This window comes from Acanthisitta chloris, unplaced genomic scaffold (assembly GCF_000695815.1).
Source record: "Acanthisitta chloris isolate BGI_N310 unplaced genomic scaffold, ASM69581v1 scaffold40065, whole genome shotgun sequence".
Lineage (NCBI taxonomy): Eukaryota > Metazoa > Chordata > Aves > Passeriformes > Acanthisittidae > Acanthisitta > Acanthisitta chloris.
In genome coordinates, this window is record NW_008674944.1 from 1 (window position 1) to 12,457 (window position 12,457).

General features: G+C 48.7%; 1 protein-coding gene across 1 annotated transcript; it reads right to left on the reverse strand.

Annotated features, from left to right (window-relative positions):
* Positions 1-1,926: 1,926 nt before the first annotated feature.
* LOC103802990 (ankyrin repeat and KH domain-containing protein 1-like) lies at positions 1,927-12,393 on the reverse strand. Its single transcript, XM_009075524.1, has 5 exons — positions 11,784-12,393; positions 5,457-5,711; positions 4,056-4,231; positions 2,812-2,976; positions 1,927-2,364 (listed from the first exon to the last, which is right to left on the reverse strand). The coding sequence occupies exons 1-5, from the start codon at positions 12,379-12,381 to the stop codon at positions 2,305-2,307; spliced, it is 1,254 nt and encodes a 417-aa protein (XP_009073772.1). The 5' UTR covers positions 12,382-12,393; the 3' UTR covers positions 1,927-2,304.
* Between the last annotated feature and the right edge of the window lie 64 nt (positions 12,394-12,457).

Below are 12,457 nucleotides of genomic sequence, written 5' to 3' on the forward strand. Positions count from 1 at the left end.
CTGCAGCGCCAGGCTGGGCTCCCCCACCCCAGAGAGCTTATCAGAGGCACAGGATGGAGCCAGCACCCACAGGATGGGCACCTGTGGCTCAACCCAAACACGCCCAGCTCAGGGACAAGGCACACAGTCCCCTGAGGACAGACAGCAACCTTGGGTCAACAGCTGACCCAAGGATTTGGCAGGGGGTTGGAGAGGGCAGGAGGGCAGGCCTAGGGCAGCCAAGACACCCAGTGCCTTCCCCTAGGGCTGGTGCACTGGGGTGGGAGCAGACTCCCATGCTGGCCCCCGTGCCTTCCCCCGACCCAGCCAGTCTGCCCCAAGGAACCAGCTGCATCCAGCAGCGCAGTGGCACTGCCACCAGCCCTGCTCACCAGCCCTGGAAGCACCAGGCCCTGCCTCTGCCTGCACCTCTTTGTACCACGGGGCAATGATGGCCTGAACTTCAAGCAGGATCTTCCTACAAAGCTTTGGGGTTCCCTTTTCCACTTCAGCCAAGGCAGTCACTGCCCCATGGGGCTGCCTGGATCTGGTGCCCAGAGCAAGTGCCCATGTCCCCAAGGACTGAGCTGCACCATGGAGAGCCCAGCAAGGGACCCAGTCAGGAAAGAGCTTAGGGCTGGGGCAGCCGAGGCTGTTCAAGGGACAGGCCCATGCTGGGTCTTACCCCCTGGTGTGATGGAGTAGACTGTCACCCAGCCTGGAGCTATAGCCCTCTGGGATGGGGAGACAGTGGCTCCCTGGGATGGGGCAGGAGGAGGTGGCAGTGCTTGCTGCAACCAGGGAGCCTACAAAAGTGTGTACCCTACCCTGCCCTGCCCCTCACCCTGAGAGCACACACCTATGGCACCACACCACCACTTGTTTTCAATACCACTGCTGCTAACACACGTCCCCTGCCCAAACCTTTCTGTCACTCTCTGATTCTACTGTGTTTCTCCCTTGGCATTTGCATTATCAGTGGGGCAGCAGCAGTTCAATTCTTTTTCCATTCTTCCTCAAATACCAGGAGAAATCCCTGAATATACCATCCAGTAGCACTTCCGAGGTTGATTTGCCTGTGGTACTTGGATACTGCTTGTGCACTTTGGGTTTTCAGTACTTCCTCATGCTTTTCCTGGGGAAACTCTGCTGCTGCTGTGTCTGGATAAGGTGGAGGAAAAGGTGAAGTCTCTACCTGGTTCAAGACCACCAAGTATGGTCCATTAGATTGGACACTATGTGCACTGTAGTTAACCTGCTTAAGGAATGGGCCCAACATTCCATGTAGTTACTGCATTGCCTCAGAGCAAAAGCAGAAATAAGCACAGTCTGAGTGCAGAAAGTGGAGAACTGGGTCAGGAATTAATATCCATCTTAAGCAGTGTGCAAAAATCCCCTTCTTCCTCACAAGAGGAGCTCTTAGCAGATTTAAAGCATTACAAGAAGCATAGAATTGAATCTACTAAGTTTTCCTCTAGTGGGAAGCACCTTCTGAAGCTCTGCTGGGTGGCTGTCACAACAAGGCAGGTGAAGGAGCCTGCATTTACCTACCACTGTTGTCAGCCCTTACTTGCAGCCCTGAGTAAAACCTGATCTCTCAGGTGATCCACCTGCAAAACGAGCACGAGAAGCAGCAGAACTAATCTAGAAGGGGAAAATAGCCTGTAACACATAAGCATGTTCACACCAATAAAAGGCTCACAACTGGCAGGGGGAAGGACTCTGCAGACAGAGTCCTGTGGCTCCACACCCTCCCCAAACCCTGACTGCTCCCACGTGCTCAGTGTGTGACCATGAGGAGATGTGTCACCAGGCACGGCAGCAGCTGCCGAGGACAACAACATACAGCCCTTTCCAAAATTCTCACACACAACCTCTAAATGCTGTTTGCCTTTTATTGAGTATTCAGGTAAATATTTCACATTAATACAGGCTACATAAAGTAGAGCCACTATACGACATGAAATTTACTCAGCTTTTCCTTTTAAGTCTGTAAACAATTATACAGGCATTTACCACCCTAAAGGCTGAAATCATGTCATCAGCTAGTTCTCTGCTGCATACAAGGAGCATTCAGTAGTGTTTAGCCAAAAGCACTAGTTTTGTCTGATTTTTTTTTTTTAAAGTTTAAAGTGGCTAAACTAACTGGAGAAGAGAATCAGTTTGTATAGGTAAGTCAATTTGTTCTTATACAATGGGCAATCAAGTTTCCATTGTTACAGCCCACAGAAAATCGCTTTGTTAGGCACATGAAAAAAATCCCCAGGGTTCTTCAAGGTCATAAAGATTCCCAAACCAGGCTAAAAAAGGACAGACCCCCTTAAATCAGTTGACGTACTTGAGATGCATGTTTCCAATGTGAGGTGCCCAGGTGCCAGGCCAAATCTACAGCAAGAAATAAAAAGACAAATCTATTATGAAAACAAATAAATGTTCCTTTAACAGTGTTCAACCACTAAGGGCCAGCGTAAGGCTTCCCCCAAAACACAACCAGCCTGTCCAAAGGCAGGAGCTCTCCAGCTCCAGCCAAAGTCTGACTGACAACCTGCAAGGTGCCGAGTACGGATATAAACCCTCTCACTTCTAACAGTCTGTTACCTGGCTGAGCAGTCTTGAAATGCTGCTAGTGTTACCTGGAAGCTTTGGTACTGATAGTGCCATGGATATTTTATAAACACACACACGTACGCAGAGTAGGGAAAAGTCACACAAACAGTCTCAATCTCAGTTTCAAAGAACAGAAAAACATACATGTTGCCTATCCAGAAATGGACATCACACTACCGCGTAAAACCTCAAGTAAGAACAGGTGGGAAAAGGCAGCCACACTACCTGCTGAGCATCAGTACATTCTGTTGAGTTCTGGACAACTTTGATCATGGGATTCCAGGCGGGATCTGGAGTATGGAGCCCGTTAAAGAGGGGCCCTCCGGGGCCATCCGCCAGCTGAGGATGCGAGGGGATCAGAGTGCCGCCGTACATGGAGATGGGCAGACCCTGAGGGGACAAGAGACAGCACTTGGTGAAGGTGGCCATGGGGAGGGTGGCTATTTGCCCAGGTGGCACAGGCAGGTCACAGCCATACATAACATTCACCTACTGGCAGGTATCTCAGCGCTGTGAGGAAACAGCAAGGCAGAGTATGGAACATGGTGATTCTTCAGAGCTGCAGACTACACTCAGCTTAGTCATGTTTCTGAACTTACACCTTGCAGAGGCTGCAGCACACACAGCACTCTGAGGAGCCCACACAGCCAGCCCTGCAGCTGAACACAGTGAGCTCAGTGCTCCCTCCTCTCTGCAGCACACAACAGGGCACACAGGGTGCACTGAGCACAGCCCAAGCACAGCCCCAGCTCACCACACTCTGGGATGAAGATTTTCTGTAATTCTAATGGCCACCTACAACATTCTTCCAGTTCAGAAACAGCAAGTTATAGAGCAGCTTTCCCCACTTCCAAGAATTCTTCCCCTGTGTTTGAATGACTGCTGCTCTGCCATGCTGAAGATCCCAAGAGCACATGCTACATACAGCTCCTTCCAAAACACGCCGTGAGCAGGTCTGTGGAGCACAGCATCCCAGACACTCCCCCGTGGTTGTGGAGCTGACTAGGGCCTGGCTACATCTGGCTGCCTCCAGCTAATTCCCAGTGCTAACATACAAAGCCCAGCCTTACAGGCAGTCCTCTCCCCTTGGCCTTTCCTTAAGGAAATGTGCTACTGTGGACATGGTTTGTGCTTAAAGCATTAAGCAAACCACCTACGAGCCTCAAGAGGTGAGCTAGCTTTGCAAAACATTTCTGAATGACTAAGTCTCTGAGAGAGGAAACACTGGAGAGTGATGGAGGCCTTCAGCTACTGACCAGAGAACATCTGCAATCTACAGATTCTGGTTTTCTTTAGATGTGCCTCCAGGCTTGGGCACCTTTTCTGGTCAGTTCTGGGATAAAAGGTTCAGGACTGGGGTGGCAAGCAATAGCAGTAGAGGTGCACACACAGCATGGACAGGCAGAGCAGGAGATACAAAGTCAGTCCTTGGTCATTTCACAGACTAATCCAACACAGTCTCAACTTACTTTAGAAAAATCCACAAAACTATTTGGCATAGGTTGGTGGAAAATATTCGAGGGAGCCACTATTCCAGAATCATCTCTCTCCATTGGCTGATGCTGAGAAAACGTGCCTGGGTCCGACAGCTGCTGATGCATTGGATGATTTCCCATGACAGGCTGAGACCAGCCTGACAGGCCTTCTGGAAAGGAGATTGAAAATGGCTGATTACAATTCATTGCAGGTACTCTGGAGTAGGATTCAGCAGCTGCACACACCTCTGTGCATCCAACAGGTCCCTGAAAACACACAGCCCCAGAGGTATCTCAGGGCTCTGCCCTGAGCAAGGCAGACCTGCCACAGCCTCACACAGCACGAAGATACCTGCAGGTTTAGGCTGATAATCCATTACAGACAGTGCTAACACACCTGTGTGACCTGCAGCACCAACTCTCCCAGAGCCACTGCAGCAGGCAGCACTGTGCAAGGCTGGCCACATGCACACACACTCTCCTTCCCTCCACCCCCACATGTACCATAGGAACACAGAAAAAGTTAACACTTGTGACAGCAGCAAAAATAGGGAAAGAGCAGCCTGGGGCTGGGCATGTGCTGTCTGCACATACATCCACCCTGATCCTCTAGACAAGGGTGCAGAGGATTGGGACTAACAGGAACTGCAAGTTCCAGGTGTCCACAGAACAGCTAAGATCCAAGAGAGCTCCCAGCACTGTCTGTGAGCACATACAAGCAGGGCTGAGACACTAAGTTAACCAAAGCGTGGAGAGCTTTGCTGAAACATACAACAAATACAGGACTCAAAGGTTTGTCTTTAAAGTTACAGTGAAAACACTCCACACTCAAATGCAGCACCTTCTCCTTTCCACAAAACCCTTCCATGATCAGAAAACGGAACATAAAACACCTGCTGCTTCAAGACATTCTTTGGGAACCAGAGCTGCCTGGACCAGAAGTTAGCCCACACTGTTCAAGAGTCAAACCCATCACCCACATCTGTGTTCATCAGCTGCACCTCAGCTGACACTGTGAAACGTGACCGGAAAGCAAGCGAGAACTGGATGGAGGGAGGCAAGAGTCTGGCCTGGAAACAGACCTTAACAGAGAGAGGCTCTTTACTCATTAAATTCTGGGTCATTCAGTAGACTCCAAGGGAAGTTCCTGCACCGTTCTCAGGCTCACATGTGCATGGTGACACATAATCCAGGCTGGGTGAGAACCACCAGCACCAGGAGAGGAAACCTTAGCGCTTCCCACCACGGACACCAGCCCTCCCTCCCCTCAGGATGTGCTACATGGAAGTTGAGTACCGACTTGGAGCTTTGTTCCTCCTCCCCAGCTGTCCTTCCAAACAATCCTTCTGGAAGGCCCTGCGGGTGTCCCTGTGCTGCCAGCAGTGTGACACTCACCGGACACGCTGTTCACGCCGAAGGACCAGATGCCGCTGTGACCCACAGGAGCTGTGAAGTTGGTTCCCAGGGGTGTGGGAGTGACTGACCCTCCCTGCCGGATCCTGGCGAGTCTCTCTGTCCCGATGGGAGGGGGAACCTTGCGATCTGGATTGGCGTTACCCGTTTTTGGCTGGCCCAAGTTAGAAGGTGCAGAAGCAGCTGAGAGGGGCGAAGATGATCCTGAGGAAACTGATGGAATAGGAGATTCACCTGCTGAAAAGAGTATTTCTCTGGCTTAATTACACACAAAGCACACGAGGTAGTGAGCATAAATGCCACCCACGCTATCCCCCCAGTTATTATCTCAAAGCAAAGGATAAAATGCTTTAAAGGCTGTTTTTTTGGAAATCAGTCCTCAAGCCTTTCACAGAAATTCTGCCTAGAAGTTCTTCTAACTCTAAAATCAACATCACAACAGAAATGCTTTCAGCTATTAGAATCGTGATATTCTCATGATATAGCAGTGTATCTAAGTTAATTACAAGAAAGAATAAGAAACATGGAAGAGTTTCAGGAAGAGGTGAAAACATCAGCCAAAACACCATAAATCTCTAAACAGCCTGGTTTTGGTATCCACCACTTCCAGCAGAAGAGAAATCAGACAGCTTCCCAAAGCCACAGCTGTGGCCCAAGAGTGTGAGTCCTGCCAACTTCAGAGGTGTCACTGACTCTCCTTGAGAAATCCAACTTCCTTTGAGCACTCAGTGAAACATTTCGCTTCTTAAGCTCAGAGTGGCAATGAAGTTGCATGCAGTGACATGAAAAACCTCTTGACCTAAGATTCTGAACCAAAGACCCATATTTTCTATAAAGCTACTTCCATGTTCTTCCCATTAGGAGGAAAACCCACTGTTACCTCAGATGATGCTTAAAGATTTTGGAACATTTTAAGTATAATTCCAGATCCCAATTTAAAAAGGAAAAAAATAAAGAGAAAAGGCAAGTGTAACTTCAAACCATGGCAAACATGACATTTTCACCTACTGTTACACTTACACTACTTAGAGAGGAATCTTTAGTGTGGTAAAGTCACCTCCATTCCCCCACAGCTCCATGCTCTCTTCTCTAAAAGCCTACAGTGAGTCTTTTTTTTGGCCCAAATATACCTTTAGCAATGCTACCAGAACTAGTGGCATGGGAAAAAAACCCACACCCCACAAAATAGCAGAGCTTGGGATGTGCACTCCATCCTCACAGCTGCTAAAAGCAATTGGAAAGCATTTTGTGCATCACTGGGTAACTTCCCCTCAGGTTAGAAATCTACTAAAGACAACAGCTATGAATTTATAGTTAACTAAGACAGACCCATGAAGTTCCTACATGAATTTGTTGCGCTTGTCCAAGGATGTGGTGAAAAATGCTGTCTGTTAAAGCTGGGAGTCCCAACAGGCGCTGGCCCTTGAAGGTAAACCCGTGCTCCTTGTATGTTTGCTGAAAAGCCTGTCAAAGGACCTGAAGAAGAAGTTGTAGAGCTGTTGGATGGATCTAGAGAGGGTAAGCCTGAAATAAACATAAATTTGATTAAATATCTCTCTTTGGGAACCTGCTTCAAAGCACCAGAGAAAGCTAGTGCTCCAAATATAATTAAAGCATCTCATCACCTTCAGGGGCATCTGCACATGGTAAGGTCATTTTACAGGTGCATGAGTCCCCCCTTAGAAACCACAGAGGCACTTCTGTAGGCTCTCTGGTTTGGCCTCAGGTTTTAACACAAACAGCCATCCCTTTGGTCACTGGAAGGAAATGATCTTAGCAGGGAGTGCAGAGCAGGAAAGCTGCGAGTGGCCAAGATCTTTGCTTACAAAAAAGCCACCCAAATCCAAGAGGGATACAGGGCTGTGTCAAAGTCCCAGGGGAATCCAGCACCAGGGAAGCAGTTCTCTGCAGGATGGGCTTTGCCATCCCACAGGCACATCCAGGTAGAGACCAGTCAGAGCATGCTGTGGCCAGAGAGACAGGGCTGACGTGGCACAGCACAACAGGGGACGGGGCTGTTTCCTCCAGGGATGTGTGAAAGGAAGGGAGAGATGGAGAAAAAGTCCCACAAAAGTTATTAGCAAGGGGGAATTACATTTTTTTAATAAGCCAAAGCTTTTAAGTACTTTTCCAAAACGTTGTAAAAGCTCTTATCACACGATATTACCTGAAAGCAGAAATGGGCATGGCCGTATGTTCACCTGAGTTTTGGGTTTAGTTTCAAGGGCCTATTAAACATGATTAGTTTCAAAACCATTTAAACATTTCAAAATGACCACAACCAGGACCAGCCTATATTGCTGCAGAGCAAGGTTGAGGGTTGTACCTATGCATGCCCCAGTGGCCTGTGAAAGGGAGCAGTGCCAGGAAACAGCTCAGGCCACAGGCACAGGCTAGAGGGGCACCGTTCAGCACCTGGACAGATCCTGAAAGCCAGGTCTTTTCTCCCCAGTATTATCAACCAAGTCAGCCTGATTTACTGCTTCCAGAAGAGCCAGATCCAACCTGGTCACGTGGACAGAAATGACTTGCTGGATTTGAAAGAGGTACTTTTCTCACTAGCCCAAAGGTTAAAAAGAGAAGTCGCCATTACAGCCAAGGACAAATACATCACCCCCGCTGAACACAAGGTGCTCAGCTGAGGGACCTCTGGGTTTGTGGCAGCACAAAGTGCAGGACCTCATGGCTCTGAGGAGGAGGCCAGTGCCTGTGGCTGCAGTGTGTTTGCCCTGTGTCTGTCTGGAGCTGCAGACTGCCTCCAGCACAGAGCCTGGCCACAAGCCAACTGCAGTGCCTGCAGCCCAGGGCCCTCCCTGGGCATCTGCCATGGAGACATGGACAGGAAACTCTGGGCAACCCTCCATCCACAAACGTGGCAGCCAAAAGGCCTCTGTGGTGGCTGATTCCACCAGGCATCAACACACAAGCTGCCAGCTGGCTGAGAAACCACTGCAGGTCCCAAGCCTGCCCCAGACAGAGGCAACAGAGGTGCTGCTGCCCATGGGCACTGATGGGTTCCTAAACAGAGAAGGTGGAAGAGACTATGACAAAACCAGCTCCCCTGCAGAAGAGGGATGCCCAGCTGTGTCTTCAGATGGGTACACAGCTTTTGGATACACAGCTTTTAAAGTGCAATGACTGGACAGGCAAGACCACTTCAGCACTGCTGAGTGTGTTCCACAGGCTGAAGGGAGTGCGACAGCCAGAGATGCACAAATCCAGTTTTCAGGTTGTAAAGAACACTTTATCATTATCTTGTCTGTCACAGAAGTGAATAAAAAACTTTACTTGATGTTAAAAAAATGTTTATTCTGAACAATGACTTACCAAGCTTCCTATTCATGTACTTACCAACAAAATCAGCTTTTGTTACACTAAACCCTTCTGCAATACCACACTCTGCAGTTACTTGGGCCATGAACTCAAACTCCTCATCATGCTCTGAAAGCCTACCTGAGCTTTTGAGATGGGTGTATTGATCTCACATAAACTCTGCTCAAAATTCAGTTTATCAAAGCCCCCAGGCACTTCTGCAGACAGTGGTTACTGCAAGGGCTACCTCCACCTTTAGGGAAACAGTCACAATGCTTGGTCACTCCATGTGACCGAAGCCATTTCACACAGCTTCATACTCATGTGCTACCTCCTAAGCTGGTGCATTTCAAGTCTGTGATCCTTTTTAATGCCACGTGAGCAAGGTCTGAAACCCCTTCTTAAAATTCAGAGGAAAGAAGCAACGAAAAGGCTTCCTTTGGTCTTCTCCACAGCCTCCCCAAATAGATGGGCTATGCCTGCCCTCAACCTGCAAGTATCCAGGACAAAAGACCTAAAGATGTGAGACAAATAGGCCATTTCCAGAACAGATCCACAGCCAGTGAGACCTGCAGGGGTATCTGTGCCCCAAAGGAACTGCTGAATCAGAGACAACTCAAGCTGCAGCTGAGCTTACAGGAACAGGAAAAGTAGAATACCCAAACTCCACCCTGAGGTGAGAACTTGTTAAGAAAAATCTGGTTTAGTGCACAACCAAACAGTATTAAATCTCCACCAAATCACTTTAGAGGTGATCACCAAGGAACACTGATTTGTGGAAAGATTTGCCATGGCCCAACTGTGCAAGACAGGCACAAAAGACAAACCTCTACTCCCTCAGGTGCAGCATCACAGCTGAGATCAGGTGATGGGTGTCCACCTGCTCTGAGGCTGCCACCACCTCCTCTCAGCACACAGAAGTGCATGGAATTGCCAGGCCAGGCTCAGGCTGCTCCTTGCTGCTGCTGCTGGCCAAAGCACGAGCCAGCAGCGACTGGCCCTTCTCCCCCTTCTCAAAATCTCACAAACACTGTCACTGAGCCCTATGGAAACAGCCACAGTTCAGCCCACCTCAGAGGCTGAGCCGAGGGAAAAGGTCCATTCCCCTGAAACAAGCCAGTGAATGAGATGGATGGACAGACCACATTTAGGCTCACAAGGCATCAGACAAGTCCTCAGCCTAATGTGCCCACTCCCTTCTCCCCAGGCTCACCTAACTACCCCCTCCTGTGTGATGGACAACTTAGATTCTCAAACAAAGGTGATCAAAAGCAGCATGAAGTAAAACAACATTAAATGAACAAACTAAAGACCTGACTAACCAGTCACCTGCTGCCAGGCACAATTTTAGCAGCACACCTAGCTATTTGCAGTTTTTCTTCACTTTGCAATATCCTAATCAAATCCCAGTTCAGAAAACAGATTTTCTGTCCAAATATTTTTGAACTTCAGTTGAGAACTGAACACTTATCTCCCCAAAGTCAACTGTCTGAGCTCTCTTTGGCTATCTGCCTAACCCAGGGAAAAAACAGATTGAGACTGCCTTTTAAATACTTACAGTCATCTAAGGATATATAAAGGACCAAGAAATTTTCCTCCATGACAAACAGATGACCTTGGCATAAGGGAAGAGCAAAATGGTTTTGCTGCTGTGGGAAGTCCCAGTCAGCTGTGTTTGTACACACAGGATGCCATGGTCAGAGAAAACAGCAGCCTCTATTTGCCATAAGCTTCCTTCCCCAGGGCTTATTTCAGCAACAGCCAACTCCCAGCCTAGAGCACTGCAGAGGAAAAGCTGAGCCAAGGTGAAGTGTTTCTGGAGCCTGCTGAGGAGGGTCTGGCACCTCCCTATTAACAGTCTCTCTGACAAACAAGGTCCAATTACTTTACCTTCCACAGCCTTAGTCACATCTATTGCTGCTTGCTATGCTGAGACTGGACGTGGCACAGAGCTCTGGGTATGCCTTCACTTTGCAGAAAACCATGGTCAGAGCAAACACCCCAGTTCTGTGGTTAAAGCCAGCCAGAGAAGCCTCCTGCTTTGCAGAGTCCTGCACGTTTGTAAAGCAACCAAGAGGATTGGGAATCTTGAAAATCTTCTTTCCTCACCATCATATCTTCCAAATGCTCCCTTCTGCTTTCATCTGACTTGTCCCAGCCCAGCATTCAAGCCCTCAAGTGTTAGCCCAAACACCCAACACACGCTGTGAGGGGAAGGGCAAGGCTCTCCAGCTACCCAACTTCAGACACCCCACAGCCACCACAGCAAGGACAAAGAGGAGAGCAGGGTGGCACAGAAAAGATCTCGAGGGTCCTTTCCAGCCAAATGGGTGCAGCTGGCTGTCTGCAACATAGTTTGGATATTAAGATGACAAAAATCCTTCAGGCACGGCACAGCAAGTGCAGGGAGCTCAGTGTCAGTGTTCCTAACCCCTTTCAAACAAATGCCGATAAGCCTGGACTGCTACACTGAACTTGCAAATAAAACGACCCATGCAGTAGCACACCAATTTCTCAAAGCCCAACGTAAGCTTATTAAAATTCTGGAGCCATATCAAGAACCAAAAGGCACAGAGAGTTCCCTCTCACTGAGTCAAGCTGGAGTCTTACATAAAACACAAAACACCAGTCACTGCTGCAGCTGGAATCTTCAGCAGTTGTGACCCTGCTGCCTCAGCTTTGGTATCATCCCACACAATGTTCCTTTCCAAATCAAAACCTAAAACCAATGCTGCTCTACAAACAGGTGGGAACATTCCTGTGTCTTACAGATGACAAGCAATGCAACGTCTGAAATCTTCCCAACACCTAACAGCCTAGAAGAGCTGAAGAAGAAAAAAATCATCAACATTTTCAAGATCACTTGGAAAAAAACAGGCCATCCTCATTACATGAGCACTCTCCGACTGTCATTGGCAGAATACTTCTCTATCAGTTTGAGACGATCACAGTGCAATGGCTGGAGAAAGAATTTTGTCCATTACCTTAATGACTTACCTACAGGACTAGTTGAAACCCGCTGGGAAGGTGGCCTGAAACCAGGAGCCTTGGAGTTGTCAGGATGGACGTTTTCCACATGTCCTAGCACAGAGTTATTCAGAAAGGTAGACTGAACAGTGAAAGATGGGTCAGCTGCTGCTCGGGTAGAGAGTGGACAGTCTCCCCACGCTTGGTTAGCTGGCACCTGGTTGCTATCAAAAAGACTACTAAAGTGATTGAAGAGCGTTGCTGGCCCAAAGGCAGGAGGCAATGATTTGTTTGCTGGGTTAATGTGCATCTGAGAACCGTTCATAACGTTCATGGCTGACGAAAGCTGCACTGCAGCAGGTGGACCTTGAGAAGGTGTTAAAGGAACTTGATTCGTAACAAAAATAGACTGAGGATCTTGATGGAGGTTTGCATTTGGTACCACTGAATAGAAAGAACCTCTGGACTGCATCCGGTGAGTAACTCGAGGTGCTGGTACAGCTACTTGAGGTAAGTTACTGTTGTCCTGATTATCTGCAACAACTGACCTGGGCGACGCTAAGCTTAGAGGAGCAGTTTCTGAGCTGGATGAGAAAGGCATCGACATGGAAGGGCTGATCTCCGACATGCTGGTTGGCAGTACTTCATCCTGGACGTTGCTGGGCGGCGCGGGGCTGCTGGCCGGGCGAGCGTCGGTGCCCGGC

Excerpts from the sequence above, each read along its gene's own strand:
- LOC103802990 (XM_009075524.1), bottom strand. The coding sequence starts at position 12,381 with ATGTCGGAGATCAGCCCTTCCATGTCGATGCCTTTCTCATCCAGCTCA. Across the intron at positions 4,232-5,456 it reads CGGCGTGAACAGCGTGTCCG|AAGGCCTGTCAGGCTGGTCT; the intron begins GTGAGTGTCACA and ends TCTCCTTTCCAG. Across the intron at positions 2,977-4,055 it reads GTTTTGTGGATTTTTCTAAA|GGTCTGCCCATCTCCATGTA; the intron begins GTAAGTTGAGAC and ends TTGTCCCCTCAG.